This window comes from Lepidochelys kempii, chromosome 8 (genome assembly GCF_965140265.1).
Source record: "Lepidochelys kempii isolate rLepKem1 chromosome 8, rLepKem1.hap2, whole genome shotgun sequence".
NCBI lineage: Eukaryota > Metazoa > Chordata > Testudines > Cheloniidae > Lepidochelys > Lepidochelys kempii.
In genome coordinates this window covers 53,909,771-53,936,206 of record NC_133263.1, presented here as the reverse complement: position 1 = coordinate 53,936,206, position 26,436 = coordinate 53,909,771, and the positions used below count along the sequence as shown (strand labels likewise).

General features: G+C 49.8%; 1 protein-coding gene across 1 annotated transcript in view; it reads right to left on the bottom strand.

Annotated features, from left to right (window-relative positions):
• Positions 1 to 26,436, bottom strand: part of CACNA1E (calcium voltage-gated channel subunit alpha1 E) — a 421,822-nt gene that overhangs the window by 52,396 nt on the left and 342,990 nt on the right. Inside the window, exons 23-29 of the mRNA XM_073356587.1 lie at positions 25,285 to 25,893; positions 23,444 to 23,733; positions 16,427 to 16,586; positions 15,616 to 15,745; positions 13,149 to 13,208; positions 11,635 to 11,741; positions 3,559 to 3,570 (exon numbers count right to left, since the gene is read on the bottom strand). Of these exons, the coding sequence (XP_073212688.1) occupies positions 3,559 to 3,570; positions 11,635 to 11,741; positions 13,149 to 13,208; positions 15,616 to 15,745; positions 16,427 to 16,586; positions 23,444 to 23,733; positions 25,285 to 25,893 (1,368 nt within the window). The remainder of the gene's footprint in view (positions 1 to 3,558; positions 3,571 to 11,634; positions 11,742 to 13,148; positions 13,209 to 15,615; positions 15,746 to 16,426; positions 16,587 to 23,443; positions 23,734 to 25,284; positions 25,894 to 26,436) is intronic.

The window sequence follows — 26,436 nt, the reverse complement described above, 5'->3', positions numbered from 1 at the left end:
AACAAAACAAAGAGAGGTAATAAACTTCCAGAGTTTGGGAGGAACTCACTGGAGATATTTAACAGCTTTCACTACTTCCCAAAACAGGGACGCATGAGAAATCTAGGGCCACAGGCAGCCTAGGTGAGAGCAGGTGTCAATCTATTAGCATCTGTGGGGCTGTACCTGCCTCCAGAAGCAATGAGTGTTCAAAACACATACTGAAAGTGTTTGCTAATGAAAAATTAGGACTCTCTGGATCAGAGGAAGGCAAGCAGACCACTAAGCTCAACATCAGCTTTAGTGCATTCCCTCTTCAATGAGGATCAACTTCAGTAGCAAATCTTGTTATTGTGAGAAAGACTGAGGTAACAAGGTTAAAGCAGGTGATCCAACACTTTCGCTGTGCTGGGCCATCTGTTTCAAAGGCACCACGCCACGCAGTATTCCTGTGGTGTCATAAACTCATGCTGCCTGGCAGGTCTGAGTTTGTTTTCCTAATGCAAACGCTTTCTCCGCTCTGTGCTATTTGCAAACGTGAAGAACAAAATGCCACCAATGTTGCAATTTTAAAAAAATTGCTTCTGCTGTAAGAAAATTACATCTCTATAACAACAATAATGTACAAAATAGAAGAATGCAAATTTCCTTTGTTGGCAAAGTGCTCTATCTACTGGTATCTAGCATAGATTTTTCTATTGCTCTCATCTCTAGTATCAGCCTTCTCTGTCTCACAAGAAAATCCTAGAAAAGCTTAGGCCATGTCCTCAGTTGTTTCATGGCTGAAAAACCTGGGCACACTCCCATTAACTAGCCTACTATTAGCTGTGGCTTGCTGGGCTGAGGAATGCTTTCCCTAATCAGTCTGACAGGTAATCTATAGCATAACTTATTACTATGGTTATAAGGAAAAAACAGATTTTTGTGAAGGGAAATGCTGTTAAAACCCTGATTTAAACTGCGATTTAAAAAAAAAACAAAACCCCAAACCCCAAAACCAAGGCAGGTAGCTACCACTATTGTAATCTGAGAACAATCAGAATCTTATTTTGTGTTGGTAAAATATACAAGGCTTTCAGTACATTGTGCATCCATCTGCTGTACTTGAAAACCTCTAGAAGGAGACTTATGACAGAGGGTACTTCTAATTGCACGGCTCCTTTTGTAAGGGTTAATACAATAGAAAGCACAATAACAGACCCAACCATAAACAGATGCAAAGAAAACCACTAATTAATACTCTTCAATAACAGTACACCACCACAAATACCCCATTTAACGCAACTGCACAAACATTGGGATTAACCCACTTCATGCTCTGGCACCACCGTTACTCTGTGGGAGATGTTTCAACACATTGAGGCCACTCCCGGAAGTATTTATCAGACTCTCCTGGCCTATGGCGCTGCTTGTGCAATTTTCACCTCCGATTTTTTATAAAGCTTTTGGGAGACAGACAATTTTTTATTTGGAAGGCAAACTTGCAGCCCATTTTCTCAACCCAGCAGCGTGAGGGTCCCCCGGTGAGATGTTCTCCTCATGAGGAATAGGCTGTGAAAGGGATTGGGGGGGAACATCTAGCTGTCAGTGGCTGACATATTACACTCGGACTGTGTGAGCTTTTTCTCATGAAACCAAGAGCTCGTGAGGGGTTTCAACAAAGCTTGGGGAGTTTAGGGTTAGGCCCAAAATGTGAAATCAGGAAGATTTTGCCTTGTCTCAGGTTTCTTTTGGCTTGGCAGGTCCTGGATCACCATCTCCAAACAGGCTTCCTCCTGATCTTTTGGTATCTGCTGGGGGGAGGAGTGCGGAAACCTTGGTGGCCCTTGGGAGCTTTTCAGGGGCAACGGTCAGATCCTACCCTGATCCTCCTTCTTCAGGAAGGTGGAGCAATGGCAAGACAAGCCAGCTCTTGCCAAATGCTCAGTAAGACAAGCATTTCACAGTGGGACCAGAAAATGGTGCTCAGACCCTATTGCTGTGCACCACCCTTTTCTTTATTCTGGGACTGAAACGCCAATAGCCGAGTGCACCCTGGAGGTCTCAGCCCCAGACCAAGGTAAAGGGCAGTGTGAAGCAGCATAAAGTGGGACTGGAGGATCATTTCTCATTCCTATTGCTGCAGGATGGAAAAGGATAGGGCAAAGCACCTATTTCCTGAATTTACCTGCTAAGGATTTGCAAGGAGTGAGAAAGGAAAAGTGTTTGACTTGTTCCTTTCTCTGAAGCAGAATGGGGAGGGGGACAGGTCATATAGCCATCCCTGAAAAGTCAGTGGGAGAAGAAGAGCTAGCTAGCCACAAGATTTCCACAGAAGATGGCAAAGTGTAGGTGGAAAGCCCAGGTCTGTTGGGGCTTGTGATCCTTGCCTGAGATGCGGGAGAATTAAGGGATGTCAGGGATCTTCTCCCTCTGTCCCTGCTGAGACCAAGGAAAGGGGCTGCCGGAGAGGGATTTACAATGCCTGGTGAAAAGCATGTAGAACTCTCCATAGTTTTAACCTGGGCATTGGTAAGACTCAGCAATTTCAGCTTAATTTCATGCAGCATTGTCTCATGTGTCTAAAACACAAGGGGTGCACATACAGACAGTGGCCCTTTAAAACGGCCAGCGGAACTAAAACCATTATGTGTTACACTGCTCTAACATGAACACCGATGACTGAACAGTGCTATTTCTTCAGTGAGAACATGGGAGTCTCTTCCACAAGACACTCTATTACCACACGGTTCCCAGACAATACTTCTAGGAAAGTTACAGGCTGGCTCACAAGCATTTTGACTAGTGGCCCCTGGGAACAATGTTATCAACCACTTTTCCCAAAGGAAAGGAACTCAAATGTTTTTGGAAACGATCTTCAGGTTTCTTTTCATTCTGGGGTCCAAAATTAAACATACAGGACATGATTCTGGAGCTATGCTGGTCTATGCCACCCAGTTGAAGGTGATAATTCACTCCGCCTTCTACCACTTGAACATGGAACAGTCCAAACAGCAGAATGCAAGGTTCTGAAAGCTCGGCCAACTGATCCCTCTGATTGGGGTAGCATCTGCTACTGCTTTATGAAAAAAGAAGGATAGGGCATATAACCATGGCTTCCTAATGTACCACGGACATGGTACTCTTCATCAATCTCCACTGTGTGTTTATTTCCAACACACACACACACACACACACAGTTCTGTGTGTTCTTCTATCTATCTTGGAATACAAACCCCTCTCTCTCTCCTTGTGAGGATCTCCCATATACACCTGGTGATGTTCTATCTGAGGCCCAGTTCATTGAGCCTTGATAGTCACAGCTGGAAAGATTGAGTACGGGGCACAGAACTTGCATCCTTTACAATGTTCTGATGTGTGCACCCACACAATTTTGATTTCCCCACCCCACTCCACGTCTTTCCGTCTTTACTTCCTTAGCGTGAAGTGCTGATGACTTTGCAAGGTGGAAAGGACAAATGTAGGCAGGAAGTCATATGGGATAAGAAAACTTCAGTTACACAGACAGACAAATCAGCTTCCCCAGAAGTCCATTTTCCCTGGCTTGTAACCCCAAAGAGAATCAAACAGTATAATTACCCCAATGTATTCCTGTGGGTGATCCAGTCAGGCAGCAGCAAAACAAAAACGAACAATAGGTGGGGAGAAAACAGAGAAGATAAGAAAATCCAAGAGAGAAAGAGAGCCAAGGATGACAGGGAACGAGATCTGCATTAGAGTGGAATCACAAGCCCGTCTCACAGCCTTGGCATTCTGATATTCTACACATTTCAGCACTACAAGGACATGTTTTGCTTGCCGCCCCCTCTCCCCCACCCCCTCACCCAAACTCAACCCAACCTGAATTTAAAAAGCAATCTGTATATCCACGGTACCATTAAGAAGATTTCCTTTACCAGGAACCACAATTCCAGACATTAACCTCTTCTCCATGGGAAATCAGGAAGGACTAACCTGGAGCTACCCCCCTCTCTTAATCCTGATGAACATACTCTAAATTTGGATGAGAAGAGGAAGTTGATTTGTAGCTGAGGTGTGGTCACTATTACAAGAGAAGCCAGAGGAGCGTGGTATTCTGGATGACACAATGGGCACAAGCCCTACCCGTGTCCTATCTGAACAAAATAGACAGAACATGAAATGAATGTGGTAGTCATCCCAGTCTGGTCCCTGAAGGACATGTATATGGAGCATTATATACTTTGGAGACTATATATATAAAATAACTAAGCTAAAGGTTTGACTGTGGGGATTCACTGGAGCTGTGGTCTCTCTGGAACTGCTGTTGTGCCAGGCTTCTCCCCTGTTGGTTAGAAAATTGGTCTTTGATATGAGCAGAATGTTGCTGAGAATGTAGCTGGTTATCGTGTTATCTCTAAACCAGGGGCAGACAAACTTTTTGGCCTCAGGGCCACATTGAGTTTCCAAAATTGTAAGGAGGGCCAGTTAGGGGAGGCTGTGTGGCCCCCTATCCACCCTGTTCCCTGCTTCTTGTCCCCTGACAGCCCCCCCGGGACCCCTGCCCCATCCACCCCTCGTTCCCTGTCCTCTGATGGCTCCTCTGGGACTCCTGCCCCATCCACCCCGCCACACTCCACTTCCCCTCACCGGCCCCGGACTCCTCCCTGCCCCTGACTGTTCGCTACCGCCCCATCTAACCCCTCCTCTCATTCCTGACTGTTTCCCCGGGATCCCTGCCCTATCCAACCACCCCTTCTCTCTGTCCCCTGACTGCCCCCGGAACTCCTGCCCCATCCACCACTCCCCCTGCTCCCTGTCACCTGACCGCCCCCAGATCCCCTGCCCCTGACTGCCCCCCGCTGCCCCATCCAACCCCCTCTCTCCTTCCTGACTGCCCCCCGGGACCCCTGCCCCCATTCAACCCCTCTGTTCCCCGCCCTCTGACCGCCCCAACCCCTATCCACCCTGACCACCACCCCAAACTCCTCTGCCCTCTATCCAACCCCCCCTGCTCCCTGCCCCCTTACTGTGCTGCCTGGAGCACCGGTGGCTGGCGGCGCTACAGCTGTGCCGCCCGGCTGGAGCCAGCCACGCACCGCACAGCACAGAGCACCGGGTCAGGCCACGGCTCTGCAGCTGCGCTGCCCCAGGAGCTCGTACACCCGCCACCCAGAGCATTGCGCCGCCGGCACAGTGAGCTGAGGCTGCGGGGGAGGGGGAAGAGCAGGGGAGAGGCCGGGGCTAGCCTCTCAGGCCAGGAGCTTAAGGGCCGGGCAGGAGGGTCCCGCGGGCCACATCCGTAGTTTGCCCACCTCTGCTCTAAATGGACCAGGATTTGCTGGAGACCGTTTAGCCGACTGACCATTAGATTTGCAGTGGAATAAAATTAGGTGAAATCCAGGTTAACCAAACGGCAGTTTGTATGAAGATTCCCACCTCTGCGTTTCCTCTACATTGGCACTACTACCAGGAAGCATATGCTGGGAGCTTTGTCTCTGAGCACTAGCTCTGGCTTGGATTTAGATTCAGACAGGTGTCCTTTAGGTTCACCTGAACTCTGTAGGCACTGAAGGTTTTGTTAGTTTCTAATTACAGGTTTTATCTCTGTAACAGTGGTTTTCAGGGCCTTGTGACCCTGACCCATCACCTACACACATGGTCTATTATGAATCAGCTTTTCTATGAGACTTACCACCACCCTCAATCACCATAGTAACGAAGCTCTTCACATCCCTCCCTCACGGGGGTGTTGGTTAAGTATCAGTCTCCCTATTTCACGGATGGGGAACTGAGGCACAGAAAAAGTGATTTGCCCCACGTCACACAGAAAGTCTGTGGCAGAGCCAGGAACTGAACCCAGGTCTCAAGTCACAGTCTTGTGCCTTAACCATCCTTTCTATGGGAATTTCCAATGGTTTATGCCTTACTGCTCCTCTCCTGCCCTGGCTTGGGAAGGAGGCTCACTCTGACATTAGCAAATGGTTGCACAGGCAGAGTTTCATGCAGTGAGTTTCATGAGGAGACTTCTCAGGACTATGGCTCATCCCCAACCATCAAAACAAATCGGACTGGGAGACCCACAATTTGGCTTTAAAATGCTGCTTCATGTTAGTAAATAAACTTTCATTGATAAATTTGTTGATTAGCAGCAGATGATGGGAGTTTCTTCCCGTATGAGTGAGGCCTCCTGGTAGGCCTGGAATGCTGATAGAAACCTGTCCACAGCTTGCTTTGGTGTCTACCCTCTGATGCCACAGCAGATAGGGCAGGTAGGCTCTGTTTTATCCTGCAAGCTGACAAGAACTGGAGATGCTACTCCAGACTGTCACCTCGGGGTTAGTGCGCTGTAATACTTTGTGGCCTCATAGAAAAATGCTGCACAGACTCCCGCATGCCCAAAAAAACTGCCCAGAGGTTTCTGGAATTTCCGCGCACACTCAGCACTCTTGGCGTGCCACTCCTCTGAGGGAGCGCTGCTCGCTGCTAGCCCTGCCGAGGGCACATGAAAATTCCAGAAACCTCTGGGGAGTTTTTTTGGGAGTGCAGGAGTCTGTGCACCATTCTTCTGTGAGGCCACAAAGTATTACAGCACTCTGACCCAGAGGTGACAGCCTGGAGTAGCGTCTCCAGTTCTTGTCAAAGAGCAAATTGACTGTGCCTTGGTGATTCATCCAAGGGCTCCCCATATTTATTTGAGCCAAGTCCCTGCTAGATATCTGCTGAGGCCAGTCTGAGCACGACTGTGAAGTAGGAGAAAGTCTGATGAAGCAACACACTTTTTAAAATCACTCTGCCCTGGATATTTAGAAGCAGTTCCCAGCCATTGTCCAAAATCCTAAGCTAATGGAATAGTTTAAAGATAAAGTTAGATGTGGTCTGTTAACTATTATATTCCCAGTGATGGAAAAACAGAGCCTTTATTTTGACTTGTCTAAACATGGGCTTAGTATAAACTGGGTTTGTTTGCATAAATAGGGCTCTATATTATTAGTATTATCAGGGTGCAGGTGAGGTATGAGAGAAGATGAAGAGCATATCAACAGGTGCTGCAGGTTAGGATTAAGATATATTAGCAGTTCTATGTGGAGATTTGCTCTGTAACTATTTACACTTGGCCTCGCTTTGACTAGGGCTTTAATCCAACCTAAAAAAACACACAACTTGCACCATTAATGTTATTCTGACATTGTTTCTAGAGACAGTACTGAAAGTTCTTCCATGCTGGGTGTTAGGATAGTGCTGTTTGCTCATAACTCCAAGAGAACTCAGACCTGCTACTACCAAGGGATGGAAAGACTTGCTTCTATCCCAGCTGTTCAGGGCCAAATTAATGAGAGGACTGACAGGACCATGGTTCGAGCTCCCCACTCTCAAGAAGTATGGGGGCTCAATCTTTTATAATATTGTAGAAATGGCTATCGCCACCTTTGGTGAACATGTAAAGCTGCAAATGAGTGCTGCTAGTTTACATAATACCTATTAAGAGCATGAGGGGAGACAATACCTAGCAGTGTATTTAGTTATTATTAATTTATTATTATTATTATTATTTATTAAACAGAGACCTTTGCAGGTATGTTGGGAAGTTTATGTAGGCTACATTTAGTTAGACACATTAGCTCTCCAGGCAGAGTTTGAGTAAGAGGCATTGAGATGGCTGCTCTCTGTGATGGCATACCAGAGTTTTAGGTGACATGGTGAAGTAGCAGGTGATCTATGGATTTGTGGCTTTACAGATCTGGGTTTGTCTGGATTAGTTTTTAATAACAACCGGGCTGTGGCTATTTCTTTGGAAACCTCACAAGAACTACACAAGGATTGCATGGCTATTTTGTGTCAAGTGTGCGCCATCAAACAATAGACTGAATGCTGTGTATCTAGAGAAGCCATTCTTCTGACATCTGGCCTTGTGCCCATTGGATTGCATCAGATACACTTTACTGATTCCACAACCATAGGGGAGCATCCCAGGGCAAACTTCCCTGAATGAAGAGAAGGTGTCAAAGCTTGTACAAATTTACAGAACATTCAAATACTCCATGAGTGTTCTAGCGTTTTTTCCCATGAGAAATGCTGAAGGTGATGACATACCTTTGTAAGGATATTCTATACATGCCAACCTCCTCTCCCCGCCTCCCGCCCACCTGGATTCAGTGTTCCATCTCTCACTCACTAAGCTCAAGTCTCCCGATTTCAGGACTCTACCACATTGCGACTGATAACAAAGATAACAGACTGACATCACCCGCAGACTTAGTGTTATGGGTCGCCACAAATATACAGCAAGGCCGTAAGACAGCCCCTCCTTCACAAATAGCATGGCAGTAACCCAGCTAGATGTGCAAATACCCAGAAAGTCCAAGGCTGTGTGCCTTTGTTTTGCTCCCACAAAAAGCAAAGGTGGACGAGGGAGAGGGGTGCATGGCCCCTGTGTGAAAACCAAATTCCACACAAAGAAGATCATCCAGGGAAAAGAAAAGTGAATTCAAGAGCAACCTGGAAGGCACTTCCCCTTGAAACCACAATGGAGCAAGGCAGGCAGCTATGGACATTTATAGTTGGTGAACATTCTGCATCTCCACAGGAACAGAGGATGGCAGCAGAAGGTGCCAATGCCTGGCAGTGCCCAGTGCCAGAGAAAAAGCTCCACCCACCAGGCTGAGGAGGGGACAGGCAATCCAAAGGAGAGACAGGTGTTCTTATAAATGCTTTATAATGTAAAAGCCGATTGGAAATCACAAAGGAGCAGCCGTCATTATGCTGAGGCAATTCTTCTCTTCTTTCCCTACCCAAGGTTATGAGCATCAGATCATTCTTCAAAAACAGGAGACAACTGCCCCAGGAAAAATTTGCAGGTTTACATTATAAAGTGCTCTTGTACATGGTGTAAGCAGCTACTGATCTATATATCTAGCACTACTACGTAGGGCAACATATATGTTTGTTGCAAACATACATGAAGGCATGTGGGCCTTCTCTGTGTTGGAATTTTGAGTGTCTAAACCAATGGATAGAATGCTTTCCATTGAGAATTCAGCTGCTCCCCAATGCCAAAAGATAGATTCCCCTTCTTAGAGATGGCCATAGTTGTAAAGGAGCCAGTTGCCAGTCACTGAGGAAGCCAGGTGGGTCTGCAAAACACTGGGGACAGAACCTGGGCAATGTCTGGGTTGGTGGGAGGGAGAGAATGTGCTGGTGACAGTGTCAGGCTGACAGCTCTGCAGACTGAAGTTCTGTTTAGCCACAGAACAGGCACAGCCCACGTGGTGACAATGCAAGCTCCCCCACATTGCCCTGCTGATGGGCCCCAAACTGACCAAGAAGGACCACCAATGTGGGTGAGAGCAGCATAGTCACCACGTGCCATTCAATCAATCTTTATCTTTCTGTTGAGGCTGAAAACCCGGGGGTCGGTTAGTGCTAATTGTGGCGGTGGTTTTCATGATGCAGACACTTGTCCATTGGGAAATGGCCTGAGAAGCCACCAACAGCCAGCAGATGGTAAGAACTTTCAGTAACTATTAGCCTGGATCTGAATGGCAACCAAGACATGGAAGGCTCCATTACCCTACTACCTATCCCTCGAGCTGCGTAGCCTGTCCTTAATTGCTGGTATCCCCAGTACAAGCAGCTATCCTGTGCGGAGCCACAGCCAGAATAGTAGCTCAAATGAGTATGAGTTCAATCTCCACAAGAGAGAGAACCTGGACAGGAGGCAGGAAGACCTGTATTTTCTACCCACCTGATAGAGCCACTATACAGCTCCTGTGGTATGGCTGACTCTAAATCACCTGAAGACTATACAAGGAGTCAGAGTCATATCCCCACCTAGCAGAGCACCTGCTCAGTCACCTGGCAGCCTGGCTCAATCCCCAAGATATGGCACCAGGGAGGTCCCAGAGGGCTGACCTCATTCCCCCCCTTCACTTTCTGGTTGGGTCCACAGGTGCATGAGCTAACCTGGTCAGATGCAGAGCCAGCTGAATTCTCCAGGGCTCTTGGCAAAGAGAGAGCCATGACTGAAAGGACCAGAGAGTGTGAGAGAGAGAGCAAGAGCAAGTGCATGAGCCAGTGAGAGAGAGGGAGCGAGAATGAGCAGGTGTATGTGCCGAGGGAGCGGGAAAAGTGACACGCAGAAAGGGGAGTGATGGATTATGGCCCATAATCCATCAAGTGACCTCAGGCCTCAGGATCCCTGAGGCCCCCTGCACAGTACCTGAGCTGTGGACAAACAGAGGGCTTCGCTCTCCACGACTGTCAGTCCCTCCCCTTCCACCAGCACTAAAGCCACGAGCGCACGTTTCAAAGGCACAAAGAAAGAACAACAACATGACAAACTCACAGCATGCTGGCACACAGGACCCTGCTCTCCGCTCCTTCCCTTCTCAGGAGGTACCTGAGCACTGAGCAGACACTGCTCAGCAGGATCATTGGCCCTCGAGACGTCCTTCTCTGAAATTCTTCTTCTACTGTGCCCATCACCATGGGCTCAGAGCCCCTAGATACCCACCCCCATCCTTCCCATGGAAGTACAGCCCAGCCCCTCACTGAGATGACACCGCATGTCCTCACTCAATGGGAGAGAGGGGGCTGGGCAAATCGGTAGAAATTAATTCCAACCCCCAAATATCTCCCTTGGAAACAGAAGGAAAAAAGCCAGATCCTCATTGACTGGGGCGAGGCCCTGATGAGGTCAGCCTGAGGAGCAGGTATGCTCCTGTTCTCTGTCCCCGTCCCAACGCACAGAATAAGCAGGGCAGTGCCATCCTGGTATTGTAGTGCCATCGCCTTGGTAACAGTCTAGGTTGCAACCACTTGGCTTCTGTGTGTTCAGGAAGGTCAGCATGTCCGGTTCTTCCCCCACCCACACTGTGTGCTAAGTGCAAAGCATCTCTCCTGCTCCGAATGGCTTTTAAATGGCAAGCCAGTCCTCACGCCATACCCCTGTGAGACTGAGAAACTGCATGCCACAAGCCTGCACCTGAAAACGGAGAATGCCGATCGAGGCGAAGCTAAGGACCTGCAGAACTTCCTGCCCCTTGGAACCGGCCTGTCCCTGCTGGCTAATGCACTGCTCCCAGCATGTCCCTGATAATGCAGCTGGTGGTACAGAGGACAAAGGGGCTAAAACAGCCAGTTGTGCTGCTATCTTTAATGAGGAGCACAAACCTGTAGCATATCCTGAGGGAAATGCCCTCCCCTCCACCAGGAGGAGTGTGATGGGAACTGGCCAGCAGATGTTATCACTGCATGGGACTAAGTGTTCGTTTGCCAGTACCAGCTCTGCCTCACACCGTACTTGTGTCACCTCTGTCCACCTTAGGTATAATTAGCAGATGCCTAACTCCATCTCTGCGAGCCCTGCTCTCCTTCCTTCTTCCCCCCTCTGCCTCCTCCTTTCTTCCACATCCGAGGCTGATGTCCCTGGCTGACGTCCCCACCAACGCTGACAGGGAGAAGCCAGCAGCTGCGTTGCTGGGCGGTCGGGCCAGGCTCGTAAGATTCTGTCTCTGCAGTGTGACTGTGGATTGCCAAGGGAATGGGAGGTATTCAGAAAGTGAAGGAGACCGAAGGAGGAATGGATTCACAAGAAAAACGCAGCTGGCTCTTGCTGCCATTCTAAGCTCGCCCCGCCAAGAGCGACTCGACACACCTCCCTGGGAAGGCAGCATAAAATGGGAGACAGCCACTTACGCCAAGGCGAAAGCCACCAGTGCCCCGACTACCACGATGAAATCCAGGATATTCCAGAGATCTCGGAAGTAAGAGCCATCCTGCAGGATCAAGCCCTGGTCTATCATCTGCAGGGAAGGGATGAAAACACAGGCAGTAAATACTTCACTTAGCACCATCAAGTAAAAACCACCCCACAAGTGGCCGGATTTGCAGGGTTGCTGAGCACCCCACTGGTCCCATTGACTTCAGGGAGCATCATGGTTGACCAGCCCTTGGACTCTGCTGAGCTGAAGCTGCAGGGGGCTGCACCAGGGACACCTGCTCCTGGGCCATCTTGTACCTACATAAGCGGCCTGGTCATCAGAAGTGCAGAACACTCAACTCCCACTGATGTCAATGGGAGCTCAGCACCTCTGAACATCAGGCTTATTCAGTTGCCTAAATATGGATTAAGTAGGTTGACCAGGTAGCAAGTGTGAAAAACCAGGATGGGGGTGGGGGGTAATAAGCGCCTATATAAGAAAAAGCCCCGAATATCAGGACTGTCCCTATAAAATTGGGACATCTGGTCACCTTCGGATTAAGGGGCCTAACTCTAGGCACCCAAGTGTAGAAATCCTGGCCCTAAGTCCTTAGAGGAGCACCACACAGACTCAGCCCTATGGAATTCAAGAGGTGGCCAGTAATAACAACACAACAACAAGCAGTGCCTATATAGCACATTTCATCAGTAGGTCTCAAAGCGCTTCACAAAGGAGGTCAGGAACATTATCCCCATTTTACAGATGGGGAAACTGAGGCAGACGGAGGGAGGTGACTTGCCTAACATCACCGAGCAGGCTAGTGGCCTAGCTACGAATAGAACCCAAGACTCCTGTACCCCAGTCCAGTGCTCTACCCACTGCGTCTCACTGCCTCTGTCTTGTTGGGATGCAATCGGGTCAGGATGTGGAGGAGGTTCCACAAAGGGGGTTTTTTTAATCCAAATTTAAGACAGAACTAACCCCAAGCTGTGATTTCGCATTCTGTTCGCAGTAATGCTCAGACAATTTCTACTCACAACGAGGAAGTCACTGTAAATTGAGACTGTGCCAACAGCTCCCCTTCTCCTCCCCACTCTGCCTGACCTTGCCAGGCTCACTCGGCGCTAAGGGAGAGACGGTTCAGGGCTAAGCTCCGCTGCCTGGAGTCCCCTCACCTCCAACAGCACGGCACAGCCGGCAGTTCCGCACGCCAGGCAGTGACAGGGCGAGGCATAGGAACGGATCTGGGCGGCTCCAGGGATTAAAGTGACAGCTACCCTCATTTACTTTCTTCTGACCAAATATGTTGGGCAGAATTTTGCACAGGTAGAGCAGCAGCCCGCGGGACAGCCCTGACAGCCTCTCTGCTAGCCAGTAGGTGGCAGCACTAAGGAAACAGCTGTAATTTAAGGGGACCCTGTTGGGAAAGCAATGCACGCCCGTCCTCCCGCTCCCCTCTTCAGCACACCTACACAAGCCTTTGGGAGCTCCTCCGAGTGATTCTCTTACCTTTATAATCATCTCAAAGGTGAAGACACCCGTGAAAACGTAGTCAAAATACCTCAGGACCTGCGAAGACAGAGCAGAGGCAGTGGGTGTTTGTGAGGAACATCCCCTCAGGCTGCACGCCCTGGGCTCACTCGTGCACCCTTCTAGGGACGCACATTAACTCCTCCACCACTGAAAATCAAAAGAAGGGCCTACATTCTTGTCCTGGAGCCAAGCTAGGAAAGAGCCCATTACCCAGGAGCACGGCACAGCCAGAAACGTAATCCAGGTATCCCATGAAAACTTCCTGGCCATTCATCAAGCCGCTACCTATGCTATAAAATCTTGGGTGCCTTTCTGTCTCAGCCAGGAGAAGATGGAGGCCTCTCTGCAGAGACTTGTGGCTGGGATGCCCAGTTCCCACCCCTGCAGGTAAAGCCCTCTGTTCCACTAGCATTGTCGCCTCCCCCCAGCTCATGTGCCCCGCCAGAGCTAACCCATCGCAGCCACTGGGTCTAGAAATCATTCAGTGCTGGGGGTAGCTAAGGAGGATTTCCAGTGGCCTGGGCAGTAGCAAACGCTGCTTTGATTTTTAACTCAGACCAGTGCAACAGGAATGCAAACCCTCCGTGTCCCTGCAGCGCAGTGAGAAATAACTGGGGGCATGCTCATCCTTCCCCTCCCCCACTTCCATTCCTTTCTGGCCCTGCTCTGCTCCCCCACTTCACTCTGCCTCCCATTAACCTTCCCTCGCTGCCCACTCCAGGGCTCCCTGCTGCTCCTGACACAGCACTGACTTCAGATTCCTTCCTCCTCTTCTGCAAACCCTCCCTTCTCCTGTTAAAGGGGCAGCGCCCCACCACTCTGCTAGCTGGGGGTGAAATTCACTGCTGTGCAGGATCAGCACCAGGTGTGCATCCTCTTATGTCCCCCCAAAGACGTCTTAGATCCTGCACCGCCTTTGGGCTGACACTCTGCAAAGGGATGAATTTCTGCCTGCATGAACATCAGTAGAAAGGGGACGATTTGACTACTGTGACATGGTATCCTCGGGGCAGTGACTGACTGGCTCACCTGAGCTGAGATTCACTAATGCCAGCTTCCTGACTCACTTTTCCTGTGCAGTCTGTGTCACCAACAACAGAGACAAGTAAGGATTTGCCATCCCAGCTTGCTAAATTCCAACTCTGGTTCTGCCCCATGGAGCACGAATGGCTGGTTTCAGGTAGGCACTCCTAGAAGGGCCCCTCCGTTCTAGGCGTGAGGCCATTCTACGTGGCTTACAAAGTAACCAAGGCTGGTCTGTGCTTTCATCCCCTGCTCAGTCTGGTTGGTCTGTCAATGCACCCAGGCTGCTTAAGTGCAGGTGAGATCAGATCAACAGCTTGTCCTCCAGGAACTGACAGACGTAACGCACCCATTACATTGCCACAAAATACCGGCTACAATAACACCAGAACAAACTGTGATTTCTCATTCAACAACCGAGCCCCCGATTCAATTTTCCTTGGACAAATCAACACAAAACCTTTTTCCTAGCCTCCCTCCTGCTGGATGACGTGATGTGATAAGATGAGACCCACGTCACAGCAACGGTCGTCTCTGTCCTGCTCCCTCTCTTTCTTGTGAGCCCTATCAAACCACCGGCCTCTGTTCACGCTGTTCCTGTGACCATCTCGCGGCATAGCCCCTCACTCAGTCTCCTTTCCTTTAACCTTGACATCCCCCAGCCCAACTCAGGCTATGTCTTCACTGTTAAGAAAAAGTGCAGTTTACTGCAGGAAAGTCACATGCACTCGCTATCTCGCTGTACTTCCTACTGGAGGCCAGGCTCTGCAGTTTTACCATGCAATATACTAGGCGAGTCAGTTACAGGCAAAGATATAGTGCAAACCTTACCTTGCTATGTCATGGGGAAAACCACAGGTGCTTTGTTGCCCCCAGGATTTCACAGTGGGATAATGATCACGCATTAGTTCTTGGGCAGCCTCAGTTCACCTATCCATCACATCGGACAAGTACCACCAACCTGCCTCAACCACCCTATTTCCTTCTCTGGCCTGACACCATATCCTCTCCCATCAAACATCCGCCCTTCCTGACCCTTGGTACCCAGTTGTATCTTTCTCTCCCAGCTGACTCTGAGGCCTCCACACATATTCCTAGACTTCAGATCTCCCTCTCTCTAACAGCACGCTAAAGGGTGCCAGGTTTAGAAATGATACGTGAGCATCTGGTTGCTCTGAGGGTTTGTAGTTCTGAACTTGATGCTGAGGCAGGATTGTGGGTGTCATGTGGATGGGCACGTGCAGTAGCAAAGAGGATGCTGGGGAATATATCCCAGCATGCCATCTGCTACCACTCTGCAAAGGAGCAAGACAAGTTAGCAAGTACAAATGCTCTTCCTCCTCTCCCCACTTTGTTCTGAGCACAGCTGATGGATTGGGCAGGAGGGGGCAGGGAGATCAGTAAGAAAGCGTGCAATCACTTTATTCCTATCTGAGTTAGTCAGGACAGGGTCCTCTGCTGCCAGGGCAATGCTGCTCGCGGCAATCACCAGGAGGATGCACATCTCGAAGTAGCGCAGGTTCACGATGTAATGGCAGGCCCGCCGCACTCTGCAGGAGAAACAGTTCAGAGCAATCAATAGCTGTGCGTCTACATTACCCAGGTCTTAGACAAGGTTACACACAAAAAAATGCATTGAACGGTCATTGGTTCGGTTGCACTCAGAATTAGGAAATGCCAGATTTGTGGTTGCCTGTGCAACCTTAATTTGGCCCCCTGTGCATTGAATCAGGCAGGGATCTTCTGTGGAAAAAACAGTCAATGAAAATGTAATTAAAGATCACAATGCGCACGTTGGGGGGACGAATGGAATGGAGCCAGGCATTGTAGGAGCTGGGCAGCTGGAGTCACAAGGAGTCCATGCACCGGCAGGAGCTGAGCTCTACCCCTGTATGGCTTCAGGGGTAGCAAGCATCAGGCTGCTCATGCATCTCCCAGTCCTGTTGTGTTGCTGAAGCCAGCTGGCCATCTGAGGTTGCTGCGGTAGCTGAGCAGGTGGGTGAGGGAGCCTGGGCCAGTATTGCTCCTGCCCCCCTGGAGCTGAGGAAGCAGCAGCAAATACAGAAAGTTGGTGGGGTGCAAGTAGGGGGCCGCAATGCTGGCTCAGGCTTCCCCAGCTCCTCCAGAGACCCAACTGGCTAATGGTAAAAACCTACAAGGCCCTGACCCATCAGATCCTTCCCTTCTCCAGGGCTCAGTTATTCCGGTACAAAGACCAAAGAATATCTCACGGGTTTGTTGTGCTGAAGATAAACATGGAGCTGTGAGGCACCATCGCTTTGCCCGTCTCTGAACTTTTCTCCTTCTTCCGTTTCTTCTTCTCTTTCTCCTCATCCTCTTTTGTCTCTGCCTCCTTTAAGGGGCTGGCTTCTCCATCCGTCTTGTTGCTAACTGCAAAAGAAATCAGTCCTTTTACTGACCCAGCAGGCTAACAGCTGCATGAGACATTTACCCTGGATGAAAGTACAGGACATTTTCACAGGAGATGGGCTGACCATGTCAACAGCTACAATGAGCTTTGGCTGCAGAGCTAGTGATGGGTTATCCACAAGGAACTGGCAACTGGTTGATGGCTTCCTGCCTGGAATACACTGTCACTCCCAAAATTGACAGGTTTCAGAGTAACAGCCGTGTTAGTCTGTATTCGCAAAAAGAAAAGGAGGACTTGTGGCACCTTAGAGACTAACCAATTTATTTGAGCATGAGCTTTCGTGAGCCACAGCTCACTTCATCGGATGCATACCGTGGAAACTGCAGAAGACATTATATACACACAGAGACCATGAAACAATACCTCCTCCCACCCCACTCTCCTGCTGGTAATAGCTTATCTAAAGTGATAAGCTCCCTTGCAAGAGCACTTTCAAGAGAGTATTGCACACCGAGGCTGCTGTAAAACTTCATGCTCTTCAGTCATTGCTCTGGCTGCTGCCTTGTGAATGCAACAACAAAAAGAACAGGAGTACTTGTGACACCTTAGAGACTAACAAATTTATCTGAGCATAAGCTTCCGTGAGCTACATCGGATGCATCCTTTTCTTTCTGAGGATACAGACTAACACAGCTGCTACTCTGAAACCAACAAAAAGAATGATGCACACTACTCAACCGCCTAAGAATATCATTTCTCCACAGCGAGAGGGACTGTGAACGGCAAGATTGCTGTTTTACATTCCCACATCCAAGTTCTGCTGTTAGCGAGAGACAGATGAAAAGGAAAGGACAGACACAGACTGTCATGCAGAGACAGAGACAAGGGCTCTAATGAGGCACTTTTTTGTGGTGATGTTTAATTAATAACACAATTTAAAATCTCTCACCTTGAAGGTGAGGGGAAATGTTCCTCTCATTTTTAGGGTTTGATTGACAGGCAATCAGAGTGGGATGGGTTCACTGTAGATAAAGTTTAATTTAGTGTTTCACATAGGCCTTGGCAATAGGGAAGGAGACAGAAGGGTGGGAAGGAGACAGGGAATGAGGGAGTAGGGAGAAGGAGACAGGATGGAGGTGAGAAAGGGGGAAGGAGAGAAAAGGGGAAAAGGGAAAAGAGAAGGGGAAAGAAGTCATATGAGTGAAGATGGATGGGAAAGAGGGGAGGGAATGAAAGAGACAGTAGGAAGGAGAAATGGAGAGGGAGAAAAAGACAAGGCACAGCCTGAGAGAAAGTGGGCAACTAACAACCACTGTAGAGCAAGCCACGACTGTGAGATGCATCTGCAAAGTGCAGGAGTCAAGACCAGAACCAGGGGCTGAGTTGCACATTTGAGCACAGCACACGCCCAAAGGGGAGATGCTTCTGTTTTGCCTGAGGTCTGGAGGGTTTGTCCTGAGCAATATGCAACAGGCTGTTCCACCCTCCTGGCACAGGCCTGGCCTTTTTTCTAGCACAGCTCTTGCGGGGGGAGTTTCCCTGTGGGCTCAAAGCACGGCTGAGAGACTCCTCCTGCATTTCTGTGGTTAGTGGAAAGAAGGCCTTGCCCCGCTGGGGATCAGCCTCGGTTACAACCTCCAGTGTAGCTGTACTAATGCAAACCGCTCGTGTAGAAAGGAAAAATCATGTTTCACTCCACTGCTGCTTTTCTTCATCTGCTTAGTTGTTACAGCAGTGCCTGAGGCCAGGGGTGGGCAAACTTTTTGGACTAAACGCCACATCTGGGAATAGAAATTGTATGGCGGGCCATGAATACTCACAAAATTGGGGTTGGGGTGTGGAAGGGGAGTGAGGGCTCTGGTTGGGGGTGTGGGATTTGGGGTGGGACCAGAAAGCAGGAGTTGAGGGTATGGGAGGCGGTTCTGGGCTGGGACGTGGGGGAGGGCTCCGGCTAGGGATGTGTGCTCTGGGGTGGGGCTGGGTATGATGTTATTGATGTAAACTGTGACCGTATAGATCATTGTTGCAACCACTGTTATATATTTGCAGCAAATATTGTACAAAGGTTCTCCAGTAAGGTGTCTATGAAAAGGTTATGATTTGCTGGTTATGATTATGCTGTCTGTATGTGTGTATCGTTTTTGTATTTGAAGTTATGAATATTGGCTATATACTTGTATCTCAATATGTTTTGATTCTAAGTAGCCTCAGTGAAGCATCTGGTCAGCTTCTTAAGAAAGGACTATTCTCAGGAAGTGCCCAATCAAGAAACACTTAACTGACAATGGACTTTGGGAGACGCCAATCCACATCTGAGCTTTCCTGGGAACGTTCAAACTAACATGTAAACAATGGCGTTGGCCTGCAAAGAACTGAGTCATGCATGGACATGTGACTTCCATGTGCAGAGAATATAAAAGGCCCTGAAAACCCCTCCATTTTGTCTTCAGTCCTGCTTCTGACCTCTGGAGAAACCTTGTTACAAACTGAAGCTCTGAACAAAGGACTGAATGACTCATCCCAACCGTGGTTGTATTCCAGATACTTGATTTGAACCTGTAGTTTATTCCATCACTGCTACAAGCCTGAACCAAGAACTTTGCCATTACTGTATGTAATTGATTCGATTTAACCAATTCTAGCTCTCATCTATATTTCTTTCTTTTTATGAATGAACCTTTAGATTTTAGATTATAAAGGATTGGCAACAGCATGATTTGTGGGTAAGATCTGATTTGTATATTGACCTGGGTCTGCGGCTTGGTCCTTTGGGATCGGGAGAACCTTTCTTCTTTTATGGGGGTATTGGTTTTCATAACCATTCATCCCCGTAATGAGTGGCACTGGTGGTGATACTGGGAAACTGGTGTCTAAGGGAATTGGTTGTGTGACTTATGGTTAGCCAGTGGGGTGAGACCAAAGTCCTCTCTGTTTGGCTGGTTTGGTGTGCCTTAGAGGTGAAGAACCACCAGCCCGGGGCTGTAACTGCCCTGCTCTAAGCAATTTGTTCTGAATTGATACTCTCAGTTGGGTCCCACCAGAGGCAGCATTGTTACACTGGGGATGAGGAGTTTGGGGTGTAGGAGGGTGCTCTGGCTGGGGGTGTGGGCTCTGGGGTGGGGCTAGGGATGATGGGTTTGGGATGCAGGAGGGTGCTTCAGGCTGGGACCAAGGGGTTCGGAGAGTGGGAGGGGGATCAGGGCTGGGGCAGGGGCTTGGGGTGTGGGGAGGTGAGGGCTCCGGCTGGGGATGTGGGCTCTGAGGTGGGGCTCGGGATGAGGGGTTTCGGGTGCAGGAGGGTGCTCCGAGCTGGGATTGAGTGGTTTGGAGGGCAGGAGGGGGATCAGGGCTGGGGCAGGGGGTTGGAGTGTGGCTGGAGGCTCAGGAGTGCAGGCTCCGGGTGGCACTTACCTCAAGTGGCTCCCGGAAGCAGCAGCACGTCCCTTCTCCAGGTCCTACGCAGAGACATGGCCACGTGGCTCTGCATGCTGCCCCGTCTGCAGGCACCGCCCCTGCAACTCCTGTTGGCCGTGGTTCCTGGCCAATGGGAGATGCGGGGGTGGCACTTGTGGCAGGGGCAGCGTGCAGAGTGGAGCCCCCTGGCTGCCCCTATGCATAGGAGCTGGAGGGGGGCCATTCCATTGCTTCTGGGAGCCGTGTAGAATGGCCCCTGACCCTGTTCCCCAGCTGGAGCGCCGGAGTGGGGCAAGCCCCAGACCCTGCTCCCCAGTGGGAGCTCAAGGGCTGGATTAAAATGACTGGCAGGCCAGATCCAGCCTGCAGGCCGCAGTTTGCCCACCCCTGTGCTAGGCACTGTACAAACACAGAGTGGTAGACAGCCCCACCAGGAAGAGCTAGCAGTTGAACTAGACCAGACCCAGGGTGGGAGAAGGGCTCTAGCACACAAGCAGAGTGAACAATGGAATGGTAAGTTTCAGAGTAGCAGCCGTGTTAGTCTGTATTCTCAAAAAGAAAAGGAGTACTTGTGGCACCTTAGAGACTAACCAATTTATTAGAGCATAAGCTTTCGTGAGCTACAGCTCACTTTATCGGATGCATTCAGTGGAAAATACTGTGGGGAGATTTATATACACAGAGAACATGAAACAATGGGTGTTATCATACACACTGTAAGGAGAGTGATCACTTAAGATGAGCTAATACCAGCATGAGAGCCGGGGGTGTGGGAGGGGGAAGAAAACCTTTTGTAGTGATAATCAAGGTGGGCCATTTCCAACAGTTGACAAGAACGTCTGAGGAACGGGGGGCGGGAATAAACATGGGAAAATAGTTTTACCTTGTGTAATGATTTCAACAATTTCCATCCCACCATCAACCTCAGCCTGGACCAGTCCACACAAGAGATCCACTTCCTGGACACTACGGTGCTAATAAGCGATGGTCACATAAACACCACCCTATACCAGAAACCTACTGACTGCTATTCCTACCTACATGCCTCCAGCTTTCACCCAGATCACACCACACGATCCGTTGTCTACAGCCAAGCTCTATGATACAACCGCATTTGCTCCAACCCCTCAGACAGAGACAAACACCTACAAGATCTCTATTAAGCATTCTTACAACTACAATACCCACCTGCTGAAGTGAAGAAACAGATTGACAGAGCAGGAAGAGTACCCAGAAGTCACCTACTACAGGACAGGCCCAACAAAGAAAATAACAGAACGCCACTAGCCGTCACCTTCAGCCACCAACTAAAACCTCTCCAACGCATCATCAAGGATCTACAACCTATCCTGAAGGACGACCCATCACTCTCACAGATCTTGGGAGACAGGCCAGTCCTTGCTTACAGACAGCCCCCCAACCTGAAGCAAATACTCACCAGCAACCACATACCACACAACAGAACCACTAACCTGGGAACCAATCCTTGCAACAAAGCCCGTTGCCAACTGTGTCCACATATCTATTCAGTGAACACCATCATAGGCCCCAATCACATCAGCCACACTACCAGGGGCTCGTTCACCTGCACATCTACCAATGTGATATATGCCATCATGTGCCAGCAATGCCCCTCTGCCACGTACATTGGCCAAACTGGACAGTCTCTACATAAAAGAATAAATGGACACAAATCAGATGTCAAGAATTATAACATTCATAAACCAGTCTGAGGACACTTCAATCTCTCTGGTCACTCGATTACAGACCTAAAAGTCGCAATATTACAACAAAAAGACTTCAAAAACAGACTCCAACGAGAGACTGCTGAATTGGAATTAATTTGCAAACTGGACACAATTAACTTAGGCTTGAATAGAGACTGGGAGTGGATGGGTCATTACACAAAGTAAAACTATTTCCCCCTGTTTATTCCCCCCCCCCCCCCGCCACTGTTCCTCAGATGTTCTTGTCAACTGCTGGAAATGGCCCACCTTGATTATCACTAAAAAAGGTTTTCTCCCACCCCGGCCCCCCTGCTGGTATTAGCTCAACTTAAATGATCGCTTTCCTTACAGTGTGTATGGTAACACCCATTGTTTCATGTTCTCTGTGTACATAAATCTCCCCACTGTATTTTCCACTGAATGCATCTGATGAAGCGAGCTGTAGCTCACGAAAGCTTATGCTCAAATAAATGTGTTAGTCTCTAAGGTGCCACAAGTCCTCCTTTTCTTAATGGAATGGTAGCAAGTGTCATGTTAGTTCCATAATTTTTTTTAGCGGGTGTGTGTTTAGTCAGGAGGGGAATCACCTAACTGGCAAGAAAAGGGAAAGGGTTGAAAGGGACAGAGCAGGGGACGAGGTATGAAGGGCAGGTGTGGAGTGAAGCTCAGGTGACAAGATGCAGGTATGTCTATGCTCGAGGAGACACACCCACACTAGTGCTTAGCCAGCTAGCACGCTAAAAACAGAAGCACAGCTGTGATGGCCCGAACAGCAGGACAGATGATGCCATCCGAGACGCTAGCTACATACTCAGGTTGACTAGCCCTGCCCCGTCACTCAGGCCACTCCCAGCTGCACTTCTCTTCTAGCGCACTGACTCGATGGGTCCCAGCGTGGGTACGTCTCCTCGAGTGGGAGCAGTCACCTCCCAGCTCTAGCACAGACATATTTGGCGAGGGAGGCAAGGTGGGAGCAGACAGCCGGTCAGCAGGGCAGGGGAAGGGAGAGAACAGTTTTGAGTCTTTTGACTAGAATGGCTGAAGGTCTCTGCTTTGTTTGCTCCTTCCCCTGACGGCTGGAGTCTCTGGCTGGTTGCTCTCCGCAGTTTTACCCCAAGGCCACAGTGGAGTGGATTGGGGGCGGGGGGGTGGAGAGAGACATGCCCCGCCTGTTTCCTGCTGTGTGTCTGGGAGCGGGGTTCAAGCAGGGATAAACTGCCCTGGATCAAATCACAGTATAAAGCATTTTTGGCTGTCTACACTAGGCAGGTGCATTAGTGCGGCTGTACTGGGCCCTGGCTACTAATGGCTGAGATGCTCAGTGGAGACGTGGCCTAACCACGAGGCAATGGAGAATGAATCATGGTGAAACATGGCGAATCAGAGCTGCAAGTGCCGTTATCCTGTGAGGCAACCTGGTAACCACCCAGCCACAGAAAAACCCCAGTGTTGGCTTTCCACATGTGGTAGCAACAGTGGGGGCACTAGTGTCATCTAAGCCCATCCAGAGCTTCCTTCGGGACTTAGGTCCAACTTGCCACACAGGATATGGGGCCTTGGCTATGAATTCAGGGTTTGAGGGACGATGGGGTGGGGGTGGAGGGTTGACAGTGCTGGGGCTGCATGAATGCTGGAGGATTCTCTGGGGAATCCACAGTGTTCCCACCAGCCTCAGGGGCCACTGCAAAGGAAGGCAGATCAGAGAGAGGCAAACAGCAAAAGAGACAGGTCCTCACTCTGTACCACAGTGGAGTCTTGGACATCGATCATGATGGTGGTGCTCTCGGTGACTTTCTCCATGTTGGCTGTGACGGAGGACAGCTCGGGTTCACTCCTGCTGATGGCTCGGCTCATCTCCATCTGCAAGCTGCCCAGCAGGGCTTGGTCACTGGTCTCCAGGCCGCTGCAGTCCTGCTCTGTCAAGCTAGCGTTCTTCTCCTCGTTGAGCTCATGGGGGACTTTGAGGGGACTCATTTCCCGCATAGCCCCAGCAAAGGCAGCATCACTGGCTGGGATTTCATTGGTTCTACAGGAAGAAAGGAGGAAGGCAAGGGGAGAGAGAAAGACAGGTGGGATTGTGTGGGAAGAGGTGGGATGGGGGAACAACAGAAGTGAAGATGACAGAGGGGAGCAGGGAGAGCAAATGGAGAAGACAAAGGAGAGAATAAAGAGGGAGAAATGGAGGTTGGGAAGTAAAGATAAAACAGGGAGAAAGAGAGAGAAATGAAACCATGTGTGCTTTTGGAATGATTGTTCTTGCAATATTAGAAAGGCATCAGCTGGAATACAATGAACACTGGATACAGTGCCCGAGCTCCAAAAAGCAACCCTCTGTGTCTTAAGCGACCGTTTTAAAGTATTCCTAAAGTTTTCTGTGCAATATTCTTTAGTTAAAGATCAGCCTCTGATAACCAACCAAGTTTTCATTGGTCACTTGCATAGCTGGTTAAAATGGATTTCCCAGTATTTCGTCAGTAAAGGGGGATCTGAAGCACTCCTGGAAATAATGACTATTATATTATTGTTATATTCCTATTTATTAGCAGCTGTTGGATTTGGCTCTGGTGTGCATTGAACTTTTCTCAGCGAGTTCCTCTGGCTACAGCGACACCAGTTGGTGAAGGCAGAAATAACAAACAATTCTATAACATTTTTCATCCATCGCTGTGCTCCAAGTGCTTTAACATCCTACTGCTGGAGACTCCTCTTTCCTGAGACAAGGACTGCCCTGTGTCCCCGAAACCCCATGCCAGCAGAAAAGACCAGAACAGCTGGGATTGCAACAAGCTGCTGGGGGGTTGGGAGGGACCAGCAGATCCTTTCCTGCCTTTGCTAATCTCCAGTCTCGAGGATGGGGAGAGAAATGATCTCCCTGTGGGATATCCAGGGGGCCCTGGAGAACACAGGTGGGAACATCTGAATAGGCTGTTGTATTCTGTTAGATTTAATGGATTGGGCATAGCAGCCATAACACAAATGTTACATTTCATGTTGGACCTTGTAGGGAGATGGGGGGAGGGGTCCTACTTAAACCAGGAGCCACGAGGTTTGCTGTCCCTGTTCCCGATCTGAAAATACTTCTCTTACGCCAGAAACTAGACATAGACCTGGTCAGAGCTTTATCACCTTGGGAGGAGACAGGGAGACTTCCCAGACCCTGGAGAAATGAGGATTACAGACCAAATCAGTGCCTTGTTTAAAAGCCAGCAGATGATGGTATTCTACATGACGGCTTACAGAAAGGTTACTACTGCACCTCGGGTGATTACTGGGGCACTGTCTGGAGCGTTGTTCTGAGCAGTGCTTCCTGCCTAGGGGAGGGAGCTATTGACCAGGATCAAGGGACAGACTGGCTCCTCAGGACAGACTGGGTGGGGAAAGCGAAGCAAAGCAAAAACGGACTAGAGGCTGCCAGAGGCTGGATGACAGATGAAAGGAAGGGCTCATGCCTGGGGATGCAGAACCATTGAGAGATCGGCCCACCCACACTGCCCTCCCACCCGCAGGCGCCAGGCTTGCCATCTCTCCACAAGAAGGAGCTGCAGATCATAGCCGTCAGGGATGGTGTGCCCTTTACCTGTTCAGCTCCTCGCCCACCAGTGGCTCCTCCTGATTCATGTCCTCCTTCCCCCCTTCATTTCTGGCCTGCTCTCCTTCCGTGGGATTGGCTTCCTCCAGGCTGGCCTCTTGGCTGGCTGATCTGCTCTCCAGGGCCCCAGCCGGCTCCTTCCCCTCAGTTCTCACTCTCCGGTGCCGGCTGCGCCTCTGGCTCTGCCTCAGCCGTGCTCGGTCTTCAATCCCTGTGCCTCCCCCTCCCTCCTCCTGCTCAGTCAGATCACAATTCCCGTGGCATGATTTCTGATGCCATTGTTCCCTGTCTCTCTTGGCTCGAGGGGATGGGCTTTTCTCGTCCTCTTTGGTGCTTGGGCATGAGTTGGTGCCTGCAGTGGGTTGGTCCAGGCCTTCCGCCTGCGGGTGCTCTGCGCTGCCTCCATGATCCTCTTCACCCTTCTCCAAGGTTACATTTTCCCCAGGCATTTTCCTCCTGAATATGCTGGCGTGAGGGTTGATCAAGGGAGGGGCGTCCTTGTTGAGGCCCTCCTGGCTCGACATCTGCATGTGCCTACGGAGCTGACTGGTACGCTGCTCCCACACCGACATGTGATGTCGCCTTCTCCTGTCCCTCCTGGGAAAGGAAAACAAAGGGGTTCAGGCCACCTCTGTGCTGTCAGAAACCCGAGAACCCACCCCTAGACATAGAGCGTGCACCTGGGCCCAAACGGACCCACACGGAGACCCTCATCGCCCTGCTCCTTGGGCAGGCGCTTCCCACGCAGCGGGCATGCAATGCTACCACTCTGCCTTGGGAGCGTTCTGCACCCACTTGGCACTGGTGTCAAAGCCTACACAAGACGCAGGGCTCTGGGAAATCCAGCCCAATGTATAGGAGAGCTCAGACATGCAGACACGTAGGCTCTGTACATCCAAAGACAGAACCCCGCAGCTGGGCAGGCCCATACACACAAGCATGTGTGAGCCTACATATGCAAACACAAAACCATACACCTACAGACACAAGGGAACGTGGGCATGCATGAGCCCACACATGCAAATACATGAACACTTGAACCCGTGGAGTCAGTATATGTGGAACAATGTATACAAAAATATGGATGTTACAACTGCAGCTCTACCGACGTAAACACCTAATGCACAAATGGGCCATTGT